This window comes from Emydura macquarii, unplaced genomic scaffold (assembly GCF_026122565.2).
Source record: "Emydura macquarii macquarii isolate MOO-44397 ecotype Brisbane River unplaced genomic scaffold, CSIRO-AGI_Emac_v2 contig_450, whole genome shotgun sequence".
Lineage (NCBI taxonomy): Eukaryota > Metazoa > Chordata > Testudines > Chelidae > Emydura > Emydura macquarii.
This window is the reverse complement of record NW_027130587.1, coordinates 343625-365231: the sequence shown is the minus strand read 5'-3', so window position 1 is coordinate 365231 and position 21607 is coordinate 343625. Positions and strand designations below refer to the sequence as shown.

Here is a 21607-nt window from a genome sequence, read left to right as displayed (position 1 = left end):
CTTATTTCTACCGACGTTCTACCGTCTGCCTTCCAGTAAGTCCACAGTAGAGTTTGGCCACTCAGTGTGGGAAGCAGGCCCGGTCAAACATAGTTATTGGTAGACAGCGCTTGTGCTAGAGCGTTCCCGGCCATTGCCCACAGGCTGGGCCCAGACACACACAGGTCAGTCCGTGTTTGTATAGGAGCCAATATTCATGATGCCTTTAGATATTGGCATAGGCGGTCGTTCCTAGCAGGGTCTTCACCAGCAGGGTTTAGGGGCCATTAGACCTCCCAGATCATTTCTAAAATGGCAATGGAAAAGGGGTGCCGAGGCCTGTGAGAGGTAGGCCACAGAGCATTGTTTGCGACTAACCATATCCTTCCCGGAGCTGTGCGCCTCTCCTAACCACCTGTCCTTCCTGTGCTTCGTTTTAGGCTGAGCTGCCATTTAGCGCTGGGGACATTATCACAGTGTTTGGGTCCATGGATGATGACGGATTCTATTATGTAAGTCCTCAGGGACACGCCGCTTGCACGGTTACTCCTAATCCACTGCCAAAGAGAAGAGACTGGGAAGCAAAGTGGAGGGTTGTCAGCAGGGACTGTCCCAAGCCCAACGAATTTCTTAAATAAACAAACCCACTTCTACCTATTGCAGCTGGGGTCGTTTTCCTGCATTTTCCCTTTAAGCCATTCTCTCTCTCCAGCCCCTTCCCCCCATTGTCCTCATTCCTTTCATCATAACGCGAACACAGCCATTGCCAGCCTAGGACCGATGTTCTGTGCACAGTGTGCACACGGCCTGTGCTCAGCGAGCGACGCCAGCTTTCGCTGCCTGGTTGTTGTTTTCTTTACATCTCTCACGACATAGTTTACTTGCAGGTGATACATTTGCAGGGAGACTGGAGGGCTCGGGAGAGAGGTGGGGGCCGGGCTCAGATCCAGTTAGGTTGGCGGAGATGGAAAGCTGGGAACATCTGCAGGTTCTTTAGTGGCCTGTGTGGAATGAACTGATTATTTCAGTCCAGTTCCCAGGTAGAGCACATCCCTTTCCACTAATGGTCTGAACAGGGAGTCAGAACTGAATGTGCTGTGGAGGCGAGGTTCCCCTCTGGGAGGCAGGGATGGCTCCTGCAGTTGAGGAAGCTGAGGAGATTGAGCTGGGGCTGCCCCAGTGTGTTGCTCTAGGCAGAGGAGAGACGTTGCATCCCCAGCAGCCGGCTGTTCAGTGGTGCAGACAGCTCTGGGTGTTACAAGTCTGTCCTTGGCACAAAACCAAAGCATTCATTTCAGTTAAGGATACTAAGTGCCAGCAGATTACTGGCTGTGATACCATTTACATGGGAATTACCAGACTGGAGCAGACCCGAGGCTCCTGTCCCTCTCAGTGGTCAGAGGAAGCTGCCAGAAACCCCACATTTAGCAGTTATGGGTTATTCTCCCCTGCTGCTCTGAGAAAGTCACTTACTAACCCGTTATAGTTAAGCCCTGAAGCATGAGTTCTGTGTATCTGCCAGTGCTCTCTCTTGGTTTTTACAATCATAACTCTGGGTATCCTGGATATCCAACAAATGTTCAAATCTTCCATGAATCTAGCTAAATTACTGGCCTCAACCATGTCGTATAGCAGCCAGGTCTACAGTTTAACTATGCACTGGGTGGGAAGGCATTAGTCCTTTTAAATTGGTCACCTTTCCGAGGCATTAAATGGCCCCTTCTTGTTGTGTTATGAGTCAGGGAGAATAGACGTTCTCAATCTACATTCTCTGTCCCATTCGTTACTTTTCGTGCCTGTATCGTGTCTCCTCTCTAAGGTCTTTTTAATCTCTCCTCAGATGAAAGTTTCTCAGGCCCCCAGTCACTTTTGTCACCCTTCTCTGACCCTCTCCAATTCTGCGACATTGTTTTGGAGGTGTGGTGACCTGTGCACCCCTCAGTATCCAGATGAGAGAAAATGAGTGATTTATAGAACAGCATTATATTCTGTCCAGCATTATTCCCAGCCCATTCCTTCTTTAATTTTGACTGCAGCTGCTTATTTTGCTGAGGCCTTCATTGAACCATCCACGATGATCCTCAGATCCTTTTTCTGAGATCATTGAGTTAATTTAGAGCCGTGTGATGTATACAAGTACAGTTTTCCCCCTTCACTGTGCGTTACTTTGCATTTACCACCCTTGAATTGCATTTATTATAGTCTTGCCCCCTAACCTCGCTCAGTGAAACTTCCTGACGTTTCTCACAGTCCTCTCTTGAGTTGACTAATGAATAATTTTGTGTTACCTGCATGTTTTGCCACCTCACTATTGACCTCCTTCCCCAGTTCGTCAATAAATATACTACCCGATGTGGGCCTAGGGCAGAACCTTGGCATGCCAGCTTTTGTCCTGGTGTAGGTTATGTCCCACATGGAGCTGCGGGTGGGTTTATCAGCTCAAGGAGAGGCTAGCTGTCCCAAGTATGTGTCTGTGGGTCAGCCAGGTAGCTATTGGGGCTGGTAGCTCCTCCCGCCATCCCCCTGCCATGTCCACACTCTGTTTTTAGTGCGTTACCTTGAACACAGCCAGCACAGCTAGGAATTACCCCCCCCCCCCCCCCCCAGATGTAGACGCACCCTAAAACTGACTATTGAGTCCTGCTCTTTGGTTTTGGCCTGTTTTTGATCCCAGACAATATTTTCCCTCTCATCCCATGTCTGCTTAGTTTCTTTAGCAGCTTCTTGCAAAGACTCCAAGGTCAGAAGGGACCATTATAACCATCTCGTCTGACCTCCCGCCCAACGCAGGCCGCAGAACCTCACCCACCCACTCCTGAAATAGACCCTAATTTCTGACCGAGTTACTGATGTCCTCAGATCATGGTTGGGTACAGCGAATCCATCAGCAAGTGACCTGTGCCCCATGCTACAGAGGAAGGTGAAAACCCCCCAGGGCCTCTGCCAATCTGCCCTGGGGGAAAATTCCTTCCCGACCCCAAATGTGGCAATCAGCTAAACCCAGAGCATGTGGGCAAGACTCACCAGCCAGACACCTGGGAAAGACTTTGCCAAAGGCCTTTTGAAAGCCTCTTTAAATGATATCATTGGTTTTCTTTTATCAATTACTTTATTGACACATCTAAAGAACTCAAATGGGTCAGTAAGACGCGGTTTCCTTTGCTCCCCTCCCCCATAGGAGCTGGTACTCTTTATATTCCACCATCCTGTCTTCTGGGGTCTTCTTCTTACAGCGGCTCCCTGGGCACGGGCACAGCAGGAGTGACATTAACCAAGCTTCCCTGTATAATATGGACCCACATCTCAGAAACGGGGTGTCTGAATTGCCTCGGATTTGGACAGCACATTCCCTGCTGGCCGCAGAGTGCCTGGGCGTAACTGGATGTCGAAGGCAACATTGCAGATTCTAAAGTGGGGGTGACAAGGGAAAGGAAATCTCTCCACAAGCGCAGAGAGCCGTAGCAGCACATCTGCTCTCACGTCACAGCACTGAGCTAGAAGGGGGTTTACGATGGGGTCGGAAAGACATCCTGGTTTTGGCGACGTTTCGCTGTAGCAGCAGTGTCTCTACGAAATGCAAACTCTCTTGTTGGTGAGAAAGGAAAGTTCCTGCATAAAAGACACACTGAATGTGATTCTTTCCCAGGGCTATGGCAGGTGTTCAGGAATCTTCCAGGGAGTTTGCAAGGAATTGGACATTTATGTTACACAGCATTGGGCCAAGATCCCTGTCTTGCCTACAAGATTCTGGTTTCACGTTTAGTTCTGCACTCCACTTCCTATGGCTCTGTATTTCTGGGATCCTGTTGGCTAAAGTATCTTTCCACCTGTTAGCGTTCAGAGAAGCTTTAGTTAAACCCCTTGATACCAAATACAATCAAAAGGCTTTAGAAAGTCAGCCAAGCAGGCAAATCATTTCCCTTTGTTTCTCTGAAGTCAGTTGCTATTTACCTAGAGTTCATCTGGTGTAAATGTGCTCTGTAGTTTCATGGTGATCAGTGTCCATTTGTCCATCTGGCTCCATCGTTTGTCCCTTCACTCTGCTTCTCACACTGACCTGGTCTTGTAGTGAAAGTGGAACAGGTGTCGGCAGATCTGACCCCAGCACAATGGCAGTAACAGTAATCCCTAGCTCTCACACAGCGCTTTCCATCATCACCGTCACTTGTATTACGGGGAGCCCCCCCTACTCCCAGGACAAACCCAGAACAAAGAGACAGTCCCAGCCCCACAGAGTTAGCTCTCCAAGCACTTTACAATGGAGGGCAGGATCATTATCCCCATTGTAGAGATGGAAAAGCTGAGGCACAGGGAGGGGACGTGACTTGCCTAAGATCACCGAGCAGGCTGGAGCTGGGAACAGAATCCGAGCTCTGTCACCTAGACCCCATTGCCTCTGAGAACAAGCCAGGCCACATTTCCCAAGGCCCCTCACTGGGCTTAGCCCACAGGCTGCAGCCTGGCCAGCCCTGTGCAATGAGCTTGGCTGCTACATTTCTCCAGTCACTCTTCCTTATTGGCGTAGCTAAGAACTGCTCCATTGGCCTTGCAGGGGGAGTTAAACAGACGGAGGGGCCTTGTCCCGTCTAATTTCCTGGCAGCCGTCTCTCTGGATGGAGGCGCGACGGAGGGGCTTCATTGGAAAGACGACGACACCTGTGCTGTGAGCGCTGCGAGTCAGGTAATGTGACATGGGGGCTGATCAGGGCCGAGGACCATGGGCGACTCCTGCCTCCTCATGGGGGGGGCACAATGTAAAGGGGGCATGTGAGCACTGCACATGTCACCTCTGGAAGGAGCTTCCAGCCCCTCCTCTCTGGGCCAGGGCAGCCAATCTCACCTGCTCCTGGGGAACTGGGGTCACAGGAGAGGGGAGCACGTGCCTCTGGGCCCAGCCCTGGCCTGTGGGGGCACACAGCACCCCTGTCTCCCGGAGCTCATGGACACCTCAGCAAGGGAAGCGTGGGGCCTGGGCAATGCCCCTACCTCCCGCTGAGCAGATACCAGGAAACCTACTCCCGACACCCTCCCAGTGACCCCCTGCCCTGCCCCCAGCCTGGGGACCCCCTGCCCTGCCCCCAGCCTGGGGAGCCCGTGCTTTCCTTGCCGCACCAGAGTTACCTGTGTGGGGCATGGGGCCGGCTCTGTCCTTTTCCGCTGCGCCTCCCCCCGGCAGCCAGGCTGCGGCATGGAGCCGCTTCTCATGCAAGCTGAGGGTGATTGCTCCAGGGCACTGCCTCTGTGCAGCGTGGTGGCTGCCTGAGACAGCCTGGCTGGGGAGGTGGCGGCAGCCCACCCCCTGCATACCCCACCCAGGCCCAGCTGCTGTGTGCAGGGGCCAAGCGAGCTGGACATGTGCCGGGAGGGAGGTCTCTGGCTTGCTCAGCTCCTATGCCTGACAGCCAGGCCCGGGCGGGGAGTGGGTGAGTCGTCACCACCTCCCCAGTCACTGCTCCATCTCCTTCCTTTCTGATGACTTCATGTTCTACAATGAAACGTCTGCTCCAGTGCCTTGATTTCCTCCGGATACAGGGGCAGTGCCGGGCCTGGTTTGCAGATCATTCAAATAAAATTAGCCTAATTGTCCCGTCTTCTGAATGCTCCTCTAAACCCAGCCGAAAGCTGGGTCCCCTGAGCTGGTAAGGTGAATAGGAAGAGTCAGGTTCCTTCGACCCGGATCTGAAGGGCTTGTCTACTTTGGAAACTTTTACCAGTTATAACAGTTTAGTTCCCCAGGCCTAGTTAAAGAGATAGTTATAACTCCCTTTGTGGACACTCTTTTTCCAGAATAATCGTGGCTTTTTTTTCAGTTTCGTTTAAACCGCTACCAGAGTGACAAAAAGTGAACTGAAAACTGGAATAAGTGTGTCCACAAGGGGGTCCCATCAGATAACGAGAGCCGTTTAAATTCACCCGGCAGGTTTCCTGTGTAGACGAACCCTTCGTCTCCGCATTCCAAATGTAGGGGGTCTGCAGTCTCCCTTAAACGGATGTCCATGTGCGTAAAAGAATCTGAATCCCAATTAAGGTCCGACTAATGACTCTGGGTCTGTGTGGCTTCGCACATGATTCCAAGGCTGGGGTAGGTAGAGGCTGTGTATTTGGTGACTGTCCATTGTTAGTGATTGAGTTAATTCCATTTCAGCAAGATTTAACTGCTAATAGGCTGCCCTGTCAGTCAGAGCGCCTCCCTGCTGTACCTGGACGTACCTCCCATGTCCACCCGTCCCACCGCCTCCCTGATATATAGGGACGTGTCTCCCAAATGGGCCAATACTGACCATTGTTCCCACAAGAGCTGATGTCAGTTCCCTTTCTATGTAAAGCTCCATATGTTTTGGGAAAGTTACCCCAACATCCTCCCCAGTTCCCTGCTGTGTTGATTAACGTTTTTCTTGTGGTGGTACCCAATGACCCCTTTCAAGAACAGAGCCCCTTGTGCTAAGCAGTGTCTGTAAATACACAAAGAGAAGGCTCCTATCCTGAAGAGTTTATGTTTTCCTGGTGTTTCTTATTTGAATTTTTGTCACACATTTTATAGATTGACTGAGTGTTTACACAGGGGGACCAGGAACAGGACACTGAATTCTGTTCTTGGCTCTGCTACTGATTCCCTGTGACCTGGTTCTGGTCCTTCACCTCTATAAGCCTCAGTTTCCCCATCTGTGGGTATAAATTCTGATCGTGGCGTAAATGCCTAGATAGGTAAGATAGAAATGACCACCTTCCTCCCAGAGCTCCCCAGTGTCTTATGAGGCTGAGGAATGAATGTATTTGAATTGCACCAAGCTCTTCCATTGAAAGGCCCTGGAGAGACACAACGTGGGGTATGAAGACAAAGGCCTGTAGAACAAAAGTCTGGCTCTTGGTGGTTGAGAACTTGAATCTGGCAGCTGCTGTTGGCTCCCTGCCACGTTCAGTGATGTCTGAGACAGGCAGCTGTGCATGGTAGAGATGCCACTGGAGGAGGAGCTAATTAGAAAGCTCACCAATGAGGAAAGAGGACGTTTGGCACGAGTGTGCCTGCAGACCCTGATGGATTAATGCCACTGGAGCCGTTGCTGGCTGGGAAGTGTGAGGTGACGGGATTTGTCTCACTACCCTCGTGTTCCCTTCGCCTTGTTTCTGCAGAGTGCCCAGCTCTCACTAAACTCAGAATTTGTCCTCAGCAAAGCAGCGTGAGGCCGTATCGGAAGCGCACTGCTGGGGAGCTCCTGGCCGTGAATGTCTTTACACTTTCCCCTAAATGACCAGAAGAAATATAACATTAAAGTCTCAGTCCAGGACCCATGAGCTGCATTCGTACAGCCTCCCCAGGCCCCTTCCCCTCATGGCACGGCGTCATTATAATGAAATACCAAGCACCAAAAGGCAGAAGTGAAGGTTCTCATGGTAGCATTGAGTTGCCTACATTGCACGTATCCTGTGAGCCCAGTCTTCAGCTGGTGTGAATTGACATAGTTTCATTGACATCAGTCCAGCTATATCTGGGGGAGCTGAGGATTGAGCACAGCCAGGTAGCACATTTCCACAGGCTAGTGTTTAACAATGTGATGGCTAAGACGTGTTAGCTGGAATGGCTTAAACACAGCTGGCCAGGGAGAGGTGTTGGGGAGGGTGGAGTTCTCACCTTTGCTGCTCCCTCTGTTTGGCTGGGTTAGCGGAGCAACAGCAGCAGAGCTGAAAAAGCAACAGATAGATGGCAGCAGCAAGAGAAGCATCTTCGAATCTTTTGGTGATTGTGCGATGAGATTCCTCTGCCAAATTTCCTAGCTGCAGCCTTGAGATTTGCTGCCTGCCTGGGCATGGCCAAGGGACAATGTGCATCACAACAAAGCTTTGAGCTTCATTAGGCCCTGCTCAGACCTTACCAGGCGCTCTCTCAGAAATGATTTTTCAGTTGCCTGTATCATTTTGGATTAAGCTTTTCCCCACACACCAAGCAGGGGCCCAGGCCCTCAATGAGGCAGATTTTCCTACAGAGTAGAGGAAGGAGGATGAGTTATGTGAATTACTGGTGACTAAACTATTCTGACAATTCTGGGAAGCAGTGGGATATTTTGAACTCTCCACTAACTGAAAAAGATGAAGGGATTTTGCGTAAGCGCCCAAACAAAAGTCACTTCTGGACACAGACTAAGCACCGAAAAGCTCAACTTCAAAGGGAAACGATCCGAGAGGTCGTGAGCATGTGAAAACAGGATGTGACAGTGAAAATCCGACGGTAACATTAATGATGGTTGTTGCTATCAAGCAACTGCTCCAACGGGTGTACTTTGCATTGGTAATATTCAGATTCTATCAAAGACTGACGTTTGTAAAGCACCTGTAGAAAGTGTTCCTTCTAACTGATTTCATCTATTTATTTCTGCCCATATTATGCACCCCTGGCGGTTATATTCTTCAGAGAATGAGGAAGAGAAGAGTCCAGTGATAGATAAGAATGATACATAGAGAGAGAGCAACCATGTAAGTGTGTGGGAGAAGATCTCCTCAATCCCCTGCTTGGCCCAGTGCCCTAGACTGCCCTACAGCCAGAGTTTTCTCCTTCCCCTGTGGTAGAGTGGCTGGCTGAGGCTCATTACCAAAGAAAGCCATGCTGTGAAGTGCAATTGTTTGGAACAATTATCTGGTGGTTTTGGGGACTGTGATATGATGCTAGATTTCTTAGAAATAAGAGAGAGAAAAACCTGCTTTGTCCTTCAGACCATCCCCCAGCTAGGGCAAGGTTCTCCTCTGCACGGGAGTTTATGGTGCTTTATCTGGACCGGGTGTCGCTGTCCCGTGCGATGGGGCGCCACCCTCAGCCTGCAGGCTAATGGTTTCCCATATTCAGCTTACATTTTCCTTTGTTCAATTTGATCCCTCCTCACTGGGCTCCCTGGGCCTACCGGAAACAATCCAAAGCCGAACAGCTGACTAAAGAGGCCTGGGGTGGTGTCAGTCCCTAAAATGAACCCAGGTGGATAATTGTTCTGTTTGACAGCACTCACAGAAAGGATTGCATCCAGGCGGCTGTGGGGTGTGACTTCCTGCACTCTGTGATTTGAAGGGTGCAGGGGGAGCAGATTTTCTGTGTTTTTCCTTTTTAACATTTGATTTATCATTTCAGAGAAAAACTCATGAGTAACAGAGAAGAGAAAAAACTCTCATGATTGTTCATTTTTGCAACACTAACATTATTTACCAAGATCTTTCCAAAGTAATTTTTCTTCATTTCTTTTCTTGGAGAACTGTCCTGAACTTGCATTTCCAACAGCAGAGGGCTCTTTAATTTAACAGACAAGGGCAGAATAAGATCTAATGGTTGAAAGCTGAAGTTAGCCAAATTCAGGTTGGGAGTAAGATGCCATTTGTTTACACTGAGAGCAGGGAACTGCTGGAACAAGGTCCCTAGGGATGAGGTGGATTGTCCATCATTTGGAGTCTTTCAGTGAAGCCTGGATGTTTTTCTAAAAAATATGCTGTAGTTCAACCAGATGTGATGGGCTTGACAGGGAGAATCCTATGGCCTGTGTTACACAGGAGATCACACTAAATTCATATAATAATGATCCCTTGTGGCCTTAAAATCTATTAAATCTATGATCAACAAAACCCAAGTGATCTGTGATGCTGGAAAGCATCACTGTAGTCACCACACTGGCTGGTAACTCACTGGATTTGGGAGCAGAAATGCTTTTGCATCAATACCAAAGCAGATCTCTCTGAGAGGTTCCTATAGCTCTTTGGTGAATACCGACTCCACTTGTATTACACCTCCTCCTAAACACTGGCTCCTCCTCTATGACGCACCCCATCCTGCAAGATGGTGCAGCCCTGGACGTGGTGTTTCAGATCAGAGTATACCTATACTTTGTTCTTCCTGTAAATGAATGAAGTGTCTGGAGTAGCTGGAGGTGAATTTACCTCTAAGGAAAAAGAGTCTCTGGACAGCTGCCTTTCCTGTGGTTAACTGCCCCGGATGGCACAGAGCAGTTCAGCAGCGGTGCTCAGTCTGTTACTGGGCACAGGACACTGAAACGCACTCCAGGCTGCCAGATTTATGCAGCAGCTGCAGCCTTTCTTTGTAACATGCTCCTGGCGACAGCAGCATGATACTGACACAGCCTTCTAGTGGCATTTCCTCTGCTTGTCTCCAGAGACGGCCTCTGTGCTCTTTGCTGATACCCCTCAGTAGGCAGAACATCCCACTGTCTATATCACTGGCTTGTCCTCGTCCCAGGCAGAGCTTTCTGTTAGCTGGGCACTTGTAGCCCCCGATTCATGAAGCCACTTACACATGTGCTCAACTCCCATTGACTCCTCGGGGACCCAAGCTCAGACGCGTGTGCTTTCCTGACCTGACCTGACCTGACCTTCTAGTGATGCTCCTTCAGACCCACCCGGGCAGACTATTTTGCTGGTGATCATCCACCTCTCTGCCGCTGCCTGGAAGCTGCTCTTTGGGGGATTGTAACTAGAAGCTGGAAGGACAGTTCTCAGCCCTGGCGAGTCCGTGTCGATGTGTAAAACCTATTCAGGAGCCAGAGAAAGGGCAGAGGAGGGAAAAGGCTGTTTCGTGTGCCAGGGTCCTCTGTGCATTAGCAGCCCAGGATGGCTAAGGTCATGGTGAGCTAGACAGCTCCAGCTGGGGAAACCAGAGCTAAATTCTGGGCAGCTGAGCTTCATTAGCTCCTCTGAAACCCGGCCTGGAGCAGCTGGAAGGAAAAGGAGCTCAGCAGCTGCGGCCGCTGCGGAGGGGAGTAGGTTAGTAGCCAGGCTGCTGCCGAGGGAGAGCAGAGACCTGCAGGGATGTTTAGGTTCCCAAAGCTAGTTTGGGGCGCTCCTGGGGAAGCAGGGAACAGTGGGCATCAGGAGCCTGCGGAGGCCGGAAGAGACCAGCGGTAATATTTTCAAAAGGGCCCAAGGCCCAGCTCCACAAGGGGGCCTGGGTGCTATGATACTCAGCATCGCAGGGATGATTGGCAGACACTGAGAGTCACAAAGCCTGAGTGAAGCTCCCTCTGTGATGCTTGGCAGAGATTGGAGCATTAGGTCATGTCTACACTGCAGCAACCCCGGGCTCAGACTCAGACGTGAGCCCAAGTTCCCCTTCCATCTACACACCAATGTCTTGGACTCAGGCTCAGACCCAGGATCCGAGGACCCCAAGAGGGTGGAGAGTTCAAGCCTGAGTCAAGCCAGGACCCAGGGTTCAAGCTCACCCCCCCACCTCTAGACTCGGGTTCTGGGAGTCTTCCAAAAGTATTCCATAGTCCTATGGGTCAATTTCCTTTGTTCTGTCTCTCCCAAGAATTTCCAGTCGACTCCAGGGAAATGGAAGCAAGCCCCCTTGTTGTATTACAGCAGCTCGGGAAGTCAGTGTGTGACCCTTCCATTGTATTCTGGCCGCCAAGCTGCAAACACCTCTGGAGAGCCTGCTGGGTTTGAAATGGACACTGAGCAGAAGCGTCCTTTGCAAAGCAAGCTGCTTCCTGGCTGTGGGAGCACAGCTGGGTTTTGGTACATCTCTGGTGCAAGGCCAGCAAACCAGTGGATTTTGGTAAGAGAACCAGGAATAACGTAATACCAGCAAACAGCGAAGAAGGTGGCAGCATTGGAAATTTACCACACTAGTGACCAGTGCAAGGAGATCATGATTGAGGACAGGGAAACCAGAGACCAGAACCCACATTAAGCAACTCGCCAACATCGTGCCCATTTTAGGACAAGTTTGACCGAGTGCTGGGTGCTGCGCCAAGCATGGAGCCAATGCGGTGCATGATGATCTGCTCAGCCAGGATAGCGAGCTGCTGGCCTCAGATTGCAGCCTGGGGACTGATGGCAGCCAGCGACAGGCATCAAGTGAGCCCACCAAAGCGACACCGGTCTCAGAGGAGGCTTTGGAGTAAGAGCAGCTGTAGCACATCCTGAGCATGCTCAGAGGAGCTGCTTGATGCCCCTGGGCAAACCGCCCACTGTGGACCCTGTATCAGAAACAGAAGAGGCAGGAGCCACCCTGGAGCTTGGTAAGCATCTGGCTCCATTTTATGTCTGTTAATATGGGAATAGGAGGGTTCCCATTCTATCAATTAGTGCGACAATTATTACCAGCCCCACCTAGCAGCGTGTACCACTAATGTCAGCTTGTTTGCCCCAGCAATGCCCGCCGTGCTCCACCATGTGGAATTCAGAATGGAAACCGCAAAGTGCAGACTGAGACGTGAGTTTCTGCCCGTTTGTGCTAGGGCGTTCCTGCTTGTTGAAAACAGCGCTTGGATTGCCAGCCCTGTCCGTGCGCGGCCCTGTGACCACTCAGCGGTGTAATGAGCCGCCCGAAAGCAGCGAAGGGCGAGGAGTGTGGAATGTGTTCCACCACAAGCCTGGTCCGTTTCAGTTTGAGGCAGTCCATGCTGTCCTGGGGCACTGAAATCATTTGTCCCAGCTGTGCTGGGGTTTGCACTTTGTCCAGGGAGTGGGATGGCAGTGGAGTGAGGGTGTGTTTGCCTGGAGCCATAACAGGCTGAACCTTGTGGAAGCTAATGCAGCATCCTGTTGATTCCCTCATGAAGCAGCATATTTTCCTGGGCCACATCAGTAGCTGAGCCGCCCAGTTCACCCGTAGACATGCTCTTCTGTCACTGTTCACTTGGATACTGTGGTGGCATACACGGCAGAATTCCCATTTGCTGCCAATTGGCACTGCATGAACTGTTACATCTTCCAAAATGTGGAAAATGATAGAAAAAGCTTTTGTGAGATGGCCACTGACGTCCCCTGCCAACCTGAGTCATTCTGTAATTTTTAGGAACAAAAAGCAGATGTGATTTTTAACTTACTATTGGCTCTGCCCTTCTTTCGCTGTGATTAACCAGGCTGTGTCCAGGCAGCTTCTGAAGTTCAGTTTGGAAAAGTAACATTTTCTGTCCTTGAGATTCCACAAGGATTTGTCCTGTGGTCCTGCGCTGAGCTGCTTGAGACAATAACCCTCTGTGTCTTGCCCTGTTCCAGGCCCCTGCAGCACCACCACTGCTCACCCACAGTGCAGCAGGAGCCTGGGCCAGCGCTTCCACGGACTGTTCCAAGAGGAAGCGTTTCTGTGATGAACTGATGGCTGAAGCTCTGGACAGAAGCAACCAGCAGCTCCAGAACCAAGGGCAGAGGGACCTGCAACTAGAGGAAAGGCACAGCTGTAGTCCAGAGTCAGCATGGACAGTGCCGTGGCTGGATGATCCATGTAATTGGGCCCTATGAGCAGCTGGCCAGGGCAACTGAGGCACATGCTGTCCTCCATATTGACCTCCATGGACACCTCCACCCGCAGTGCCAAGCGTGCAGCACATGTGGAAGGAAGGGAAAGGAGTACTGTAGGGCAGGGGACATGCAATGGTAGGGATTTCTGTCTTGTACATGGTTTCACTGTTTGCATTTGTTCATGCACTTTGTTCTATTGTTGTAAAGTTTTTGTTGTTACTGGTGGTTTGGTGTGCTAATGGCAACTGGGCCAGGTTTATAAATAAAACTTTTTATTTTATTAAGAAACGTTTATTGCTCTCAATGCAACACACCACATCATGTGTATTTCAAATAGTAAAAGTAACACATAATCAGAGACAATTGGGAATTTTTATGCAAACACTTTCTCAATACAGTTAGCTAAATCAATCCACTCATCAGTCACCTTACAATGATCCACACGTCGGTCACCTTATGTTGATCCACATGTCATTCACCTTACAAAGATCCCCCACCCCCATTTGATCCTCAGGTCAGTCATCAGTACATTGCATGGCGATCAACCCCCCAGAATCTCCCCCCCAAGCAATCAACTTCCCCCTGCACAAGAACATCCAGAGAGGTGCTTATTCTTCTTCCGTTGGGCCAGTCAAGTCCATAATGTGGGATCACACAGCATCCCTAACTTGTGGTGCCGGGTGCATCCAGCTCCAGCTGTGGTAGCTGCACTCTCTGGCTGAGCGTACCATCTCAGCGGCCCGTCGCTGTCAGAGGCCATTCGGGGGAAATGGCTCACCTTTGGCTTCACGACGGTTGTGAAGAGCACAGCAGCTACTGTAAAGCACACTGCACTGATGACACTTGACTCCAAACGGGTCTGTAGACATCCTCAACGGGCTTTCAGTCTGCCGTACGCACATTTAGCAACTGTTCTACACCTGCTGAGAGTGTAATTAAACCGTCTTTTGCCAGGCCTCTGAAATCAGGGTATTGCTTCATAAGCCAAGGCAAAAGGGGATATACAGGGTCCCCCAGAATACCGATGGGGACAGTCACTCGGTTTATGACAATGTCATTTGGGGGGGAATAGTGTCCCAGCCTGTCCATGAATGTAGACTCCCGATTGGCAAAAAAAACCCTGGCATCGTGAACTTTCCCAGTGCAACCCATGTTGCCACTCATAAATCAGCCTCTGTGGTCCACGAGGGCCTGCATAACCATGGGGTGGTGCCCTTGGTGGGTTATGTGCTCATGTGCTCCTTGAGGAGGGACCCGTCTCTCAAAGCCAGCAGTTACTTCAGGAATATTTCCAATTCCTGCCACCTTGGGGTAGAGCACACTCCTGATTGGCTCAGACACCTCTGCCACCACTTTACCCACAATTGACTTTCCTACACCACGCTGGTTGCAATAGACCTAGAGCAGGCTGGGGTAGCCAGACGGTTATAGCAGCCTGCTTCTGGGTGAGGGTGGCCGCCCTCATGCGTGCATCTTTTCACTGGAGGGTTGGGTCAAGCTGCTCACAGAGCTCCAGAAAAGTAGTTTCCTTCATGGGAGCATTCTGGGCCCACTGCTGGGCCTCCTAGGTCTGCAAGGCAATGTGGTGCCACCAGTCGGTGCTTGTGGCCCTGCTCCAGAAGTGCCGGTCTATAAAAGGGACATCAGTGCCTGTACTGTGTGTCATGAGCAGCATCTGCTCATTCGAGACCTCCCTGTCCATATCTTCCTCCTCCATCATGAACTCTGTCCAGTGCCTCCAATGGCTCAGAACACAGCACTGAAAGCTCCACCTGTTTCCTGAGACAGAAGTGAAAGTGCAAGCGAGAAACTTCAGATGATGCCGTCTGCGTGTTACTGGTAGTGCACAGGCCAGATGACAGCTCTGCAGGCCGTGTTGGCGGCTGTTCAGACGTGTGGACAGTCACGTTTTCCCACACTGCACCCTGGTCTAGAGCGGCCACGTGGAAGTCTGGGCTGCAGCTGGATGGACCCAGGTCTGCGTCTTGTAGAGGGGATGCTAGAGCCCTTCGTTCAGCCCAGGTTAAAGGTGCTTAACCTAGGATTGGTAATCAGTGCAGCCACTCGAGCCCTGGAGTCCGCTGAGTCCAGTCCCCTTAATGCTGGGCTGACACTGCTGTGTAGACGTGCACTGACACCGGTTCACAAAAGCCAATGTGTGAGGAGAGGCTGTGAGAGTGGTGTGTGCTGTGCCCAGCCTCTCATGGAGCCAGAACCTGTCTCTGCTAGTGATTCACAGCTGAGACCCCTCTTTGGAGTTAAGCGCCGGCAAGGATCTTTGCAGGAAGCGTGGGGGGAGGGGAGGGCGACCTCTCGTAATGTTCATGCCTGTGCTTCAGTTACTACCTGGGCTTTGGGAGACCCCAGTTCGAGTCCTTCCCACCTGAGAAGAAGAGGAAGAGATTTAAACGGGGCTCCGTCCCCACTGAGGGCAACGAGCCAGCGACTAACCCAGGCGATTTTCTGAGGCGGGGCCCCACAGCCGCTTCTCTTCAAGCTGTTCCACTGGGGACTAAATCACTGGAGTCATTTGGGCGAGCGAGAGAGCAGGCGCGAGCAGGGCTGAGCAGCCTCGTGCTTAGTTCGGTCCCAGGAGCGGCGAGACCCAGGCATGTTCCCCTGCTCTCTTGCTCTTTAATTATCGAGCCAAAGAGAAAACAGCTGGAACAAGAGAGGCTGAGAGAGGCCCCCCATCCCATCGCCCAGCGGGTAAAGCCCTCGTGAGAGGTGGCAGGTTTCCGTTCAAATCTCTTCTCATCAGGTGGCAGGCAGGGACTTGAACAGGAGTTTCCATGTCCCAGGTGAGTAGCTGAACCACTGGGGTAAGAGCGGCGAGGGCCTCAGCCTTGCCCTCCCTTTGTCCCACCCCCGGTTTGTGTGACTCCGGAGGGGCTGAGCTGGTAGGCAGCCTGTACGCACACCCCGGCTCCTGCATGCGGCGTAGGCACCGAACACCTGCGAGAGGCAGAAGCCAGGCAGTGAGGGAACGTTTCACCTCAGACATAGGCGCCAACAGTTCAGGCACATCCAGGGTCAATGGGAGTTTCGTAATTCGCAGTGGGACATTGTACCCAAGTGAGTTAGGAGCCCAAGTCCCATTGTCAAAAGCCCTGTGGGGGTTTTGGAAGCCGTGACTTACGGTGAGACTTGGGTTGCTAAGCCATGGAGCTGTTTTTGAAATGTTACCCCCAGGATCTCACGTTGCATGAAGGACTTTCGCTTCCTGCTCGAAGGGAGGGGAATCCAGGCCTGCAGAGGTCTTGCTCTTGGGGAGAGGCTCCAGGAACCAGGGTTGCCCCAAATGTTTGTTATGGTTCAGTACAGCGCAGTACTGCCCAGAAGCTGGGCCCCTTGCGGCGCATGCTACGCGCACAGCTGCCACTTCCCGACGGGCCTGCATGGAGCTGGGCGCCCCTTTGTGCTTGCTCAGTCCTTACGGTTCGAATTGAGTTGCTTTGCGGTCACTTGCTGCACAGATCCCTCCATGTCCAGGTCCATGATTAACTGCTCCCTGCCCGTCAGCATTAACCCGCCAAGTCACACGCTGCTTGCCTTCGTTTCTATCTGCCATCGTTGGGGTGTGGTTGGTGCCGAGGGACCATGCAGAGACTCAGAGCTCAGGTTTGGCCCAGCAGGAAGACGTGCAGCCGCTGTTACAGGAGTGTTCCAGCTGTGGCATGCCTGGCTAAGCAATTTGCCCCTGCGCAGGCCTCACAACCCCTTCCTAACAGGCCGGGACTCCCCGGCCCAAGAGGAGGCCTAGTGGCATGCCCACTGTGGAAGTATTTACAGGCTGACCCCACGATCGGGATCTTTAGGGCACAGTCTGGAAGGTCTGCTTCCCACCCCTCCACCCTCAGTCCAGCTCCTGTCACCTGTAGGCCACTGGTCTGCATTGTCTCTAGCTGTCAAGCAGCAGAACCCAGGAGTGCCCCAGCCTCTCCTTTTGTAGCCCAGTATTTCCCAAGGCTGTGCCAGCCCTGATCTCCTGCCTGGGCTGGGCGGGACTGGGGAGCATTTTAAAGCCACTCGAAATGGCCAGGCTGAGTCTGCTGGAGAGGTGGCCTTTGCCAGAAGAGGGAGTCAGCTGTAGGCATGGGCGGCCAGGGTCCCATCTCATACGGGCGCTCTATGGAGATGGTGTCACTGCTGGGGTCTAAACTCTTCTCTGCCTTTTGTTCTGTCGTTTCCCGTTAGCTGAATTCAGACGGACCTGGTGAACAGAGGGACCCCCGGCCCAACGTTTCTGAAGTGCCACCTTCCTGCACGGTCGTTTGTGACCCAGGTCCAGAACGAACATCACTGCAGACTCTTGAATCAAGTGACGTGTCCACGCAGAGTAAAAAGAAGGGAAGCTTCTTCTGCAGGGGGAAAAAGCTCTTCAAGAAACTAGGGTCCAGTAAGAAGAACTAGAAAGGGATGTTGCTGGGCCCTGTAGGCCTGTCTGCGGAGCCCAGGTGGGAGATTTAGGGCCACACCCTCAGCAGCAAACTGACCATCAGAGTATTGTCATAGGAAAAGTGAACTTTGACTATTAAAGACTTGCAGTGGCTCCAGCCCTAGGCCTCCTTCACCTTGTCTTCACGTAGAGACCTGCTGCTCTGGGGCTGCATGCTCTGTGTAGCAAAAATCTGGGCATAGGTAATGCTCCAGCAGCTGGGGGAGTGCTGAAAGGGGCTAGGCGACAGGATGCAGGTGTCTCAGAAAGGGAACTTGCAGCTAGGATGCAGGTACTTCTGCAGTCCTGTGCCCAGACCCAACCAGCTCTCGACAGCACCAACTTCTTGTATATATTGTCATTTGAAAGAAGACATTCTGGCTGTAATTTAGCTAACCGGCTGTTCCCACTAAGGCCCCAGCCCCTTGGAAGCACTCCTTCGTTGTAAGCCTGGACTTCTTTGACTAGCATGCCCTGGCATTTCTCTGTGCTGTTCAGATTGGGCTGCTGGCAACGCCTTCACTTCCGGAAATGAGTGTTTGCACTTGATGCTCTCCCCGGCAAGCCCCTGTGCTGCCTCTGGGCCGATGAGTTTGACACTTGTACTGTAAACCTGCAGCTGTGCCTCGGAGCATCCTTCCTCTCTCCGTCACGCTGCACTGCCAGAGTTCACCGAGAAGGAAGGAGTAAACTGGGGGGCGGGCAGAAGCTTCTGGCAAACGGGGGGGGGGGGGGAATAGTGATAGGAGGGGGAGTGAGGGGTTGTATTGAGACTTGGCAGGGAAGGGGAAGGTCCTGGGGGCTCCTGCCTACTCCCAGGCCCATTCCAGCCCTTCTGGGTCCCACTCTCATCTCCCCGCCCACTCCGGCATACACAAGTTTACACCAGGTGGCACCACCACCATGTTTCCATTGTGATGGTACTAATGCCCCATCCCCCTGGTTCCAACAGTCAATGCCCCCAAAGCATTCTGCAGTGCTGGATGCATTCAGTAGCTTTGCATCTCGGCGGGGCAGCTGGCAGGGCTCAGCGGAAGTCTGCTGGAGTAACGTTCCCGGCATTTGCAGTGGAGGCGTGGCAAGCACAGTTGCTGGGGTTTCCGCCTTATGTGGCTTGTCTGCTTATTTAACTACGTTGGCTGGATTGGTTCGATGTTTGTGTGACCCTGACTGTGCGCGCATGTGTCTGGAGAGCGGAGCTGGGAGCAAAACCCCGCCAGAGCGTTTGCAGGCCCTGTTCCTTGCACTGAGAATGCCTCCCCTCTAAAGCCAAGGAGAGTTTTGTATGACATGGTTCTGTCCGTTTATGGCAGCATCGGTTCCTTTGCATGTTCCAGGTGGGTATTTGTGTTGAGCAAGGCAGTTATGTCTGGTATTTGAATGACGCTCAGGCTGTGGCCCCGGGTGTTGGTGGTACAGTATGTTTGTATTTAAAATCAAATTTTATTATAATAAAATCTATTTTCACAAAATACACTGTGTCTACAAAAAAGGGTAAATTTATTACTGCTCATTTTTCCACCCAGCCCCCCACCTTCGCCTTCCAAAACAAGAGACATTGGCTGCTCAGAGGAAGGGGCACTTGCCACCCCCAAACCAGGCCAACAGGCCCTGCCCTGAGGAGAGGAGATGCTGAGTTGGACCTGATGCTGCAAGGGGCTAAGACAGCAGTAGGTGGGGCAGGATAACGATGCCCGGGATCAGTCGCTGCATGCAACACTCAGCATGGCCAGGTGTCTGGCGTGGGGGAGGGGGCCGTTCTTTAGTTTTCTGGCGAGTTCATGTAGGTATCACAGCAGCAGTGGGTTTGAAGGGGGACTTGAATGAAGGCGGGGTGGAGTCTTGTGGCCCAGCTGTAGCTGGGGCGCACTGTGGAGAAAGCATGAAGATGTTTGTGTGAGCATAGATGACCAGGGGACCTGAGGTTGACGTCATGGATTGGCAGGTGGAGGTGTGAAGAGACAAGAAACAAGGGCGCCGTGTGGCGGTTCCAGGGCACTTTGGGGGTGTGCAAGGATCGAACTCAGTGCTAGGGAAGAGGGTAGGTGAATTCTGAAAAGGGTGAGACGGGGTTCAATGGTTCTTCTTTGAGTAGTGTCCCTGTGGGTGCTCCACTCCGGGTGTTAGCGCGTCCTCATAACCTTGATCAGAGAGTTTATCAGCAGTGCCCATCCGGGTTGTGCATGCGCCGTCCCTGTCTTGCAACCCCATTGGTGCCCTTTTCAGCACGTGCGACCCAACTCCCTCTGTTCCTTCTCTACCGAAGAGCCATAACAGTCGACTCCTTTCTGCCACAGCATCGCACTGGCTGTGCACGTCGACTTACTTCTCCACTATACCCCTAAATCCTTTTTAGAGGCACTGCTTTCCAGGATACACTCATCGGAACGGCCATGCTGGGTCAGACCAATGGTCCATCTAGCCCAGTATCCTGCCTTTCAGACCGTGGCCAATGCCAGGTGCTTCAGAGGGAGTGAGCACAGCAGGGCTATTTTGAGTGATCCAGCCCCTGTCATCCACTCCCAGCTACTGGCAGTCAGAGGTTTAGGGCCACCCAGAGCATAGATGCCCATTCTGTAGGTCTGGCCAGTGTTCCTAGATGTATGGTCTTGCATTTGGCTGTATTAAAAAGCACATTGTTTGAAGAACCCAGCTAACCAAGCGGTCCAGGTCCTGCTGTATGAATGCCCTGTCCTTATCGTTATTTGCCACTTCTACAATCTTTGTATCAGCCACAAATTTATCAGAGTGATTTTATATTCACTTCTAAATCAGTGATGGAACAACAAATCCTGCATCCCTGCAGAGGGTTGGATTAGGTGACCCTTGTGGTCCCATCTAACTCGGGCTCTATGAGTCTGAAAACGTTGAAAAACATCAGGTCTAGTACAGCTCTCCGGAGAACCGCACTATAAACACCCGATTTGATTGTGAGGCCCCAGTGACGATTACTTTTTGAGATCTGTGAGTGAGCCAGTTCATAATCCATTTAACGATTGTTGCTGATTGATGTTGTACAGTGCTATTTTTTAAACTCAGAATGTCATACCATACTAAGTCAAATGCCTTACAAAAGTCTAAGCATATTTCATCCCTGCAATTGCCTTTATCAACCAAACTTGTAATCTCTTCAAAGAATGAAATCAGGTTTGTTTGGCAAGACTTGTTTTGTTTAAAACCATGTTAACTGGCATTAAATATACTCCCACCCTTGAATTTTGTATCAATTGCATTCAGCTTTTCCATTATTTTGTCTGGGACTGATGTCAGGCTAATGAGCCTGTAATTACCTAGGTTATGTTGTTTGACATTTTTTAACATTAGCACAACTTAAGCACTCTTCCAATTTCCCCTGCTATGCCAAGGGTTATTAAAAATTGACATTAGCAGGACAGAGAGTTCCTCAGCCAACTCTTTTCAGGCTCATGGGTGCAAGACATCCAGCACTGCAGATTTAAAAATGTTTATCCCTAGCAGGTACTGACTAACAGCCTCCTAAGTTACTAATGGACTGGAAAGTATTTCATCATCCTCAGATACTACAGGTATTTCACCCTGCTTCTTTTTCAGAACAGAAATACTTACTCAACTCTTCTGAGTTTTTTGCATCAATAACAAATTTACCGTCCCCATCTAGTAATGGGCCTATACCATTGATGAGATTTCTTTTGTTCCTAAAATACTTTAAAAAAGAAAACCTCCCTCTTAGTGTCCTTAGCCCTGCCAGACATAGATTTTTTCCTGATCCCTTTAGCTTCCCTTATCAATTTTCTCTGCTTCATGCCAAATAAATTATATCAATTTTCTTATCTATTTCCCCCTTTTCCATGTGTTATGTATTGCTTTTTTATTTCTAATTGCTATTTTCATTTCATCACTGAACCAGGATGGGCTTTGGTCCCTATCTTGATTATGGAATTGTAGCTTTTTGGCAATCTAATAAACTCTTCTTCA

The 21607-nt window shown here is 51.1% G+C and overlaps 1 protein-coding gene across 2 annotated transcripts in view; it reads left to right on the top strand.

Moving 5' to 3' along the window:
- Nucleotides 1–18361, top strand: part of TSPOAP1 (TSPO associated protein 1) — a 155325-nt gene extending 136964 nt beyond the window's left edge. For both annotated transcript variants that reach the window (XM_067537720.1, XM_067537718.1), the window contains 3 exons: nt 420–491; nt 4532–4660; nt 17413–18361. In XM_067537720.1, coding sequence (XP_067393821.1) covers nt 420–491; nt 4532–4660; nt 17413–17628 — 417 coding nt within the window. In that variant the 3' untranslated portion in view covers nt 17629–18361. The remainder of the gene's footprint in view (nt 1–419; nt 492–4531; nt 4661–17412) is intronic.
- The last annotated feature ends 3246 nt before the right edge of the window (nt 18362–21607 follow it).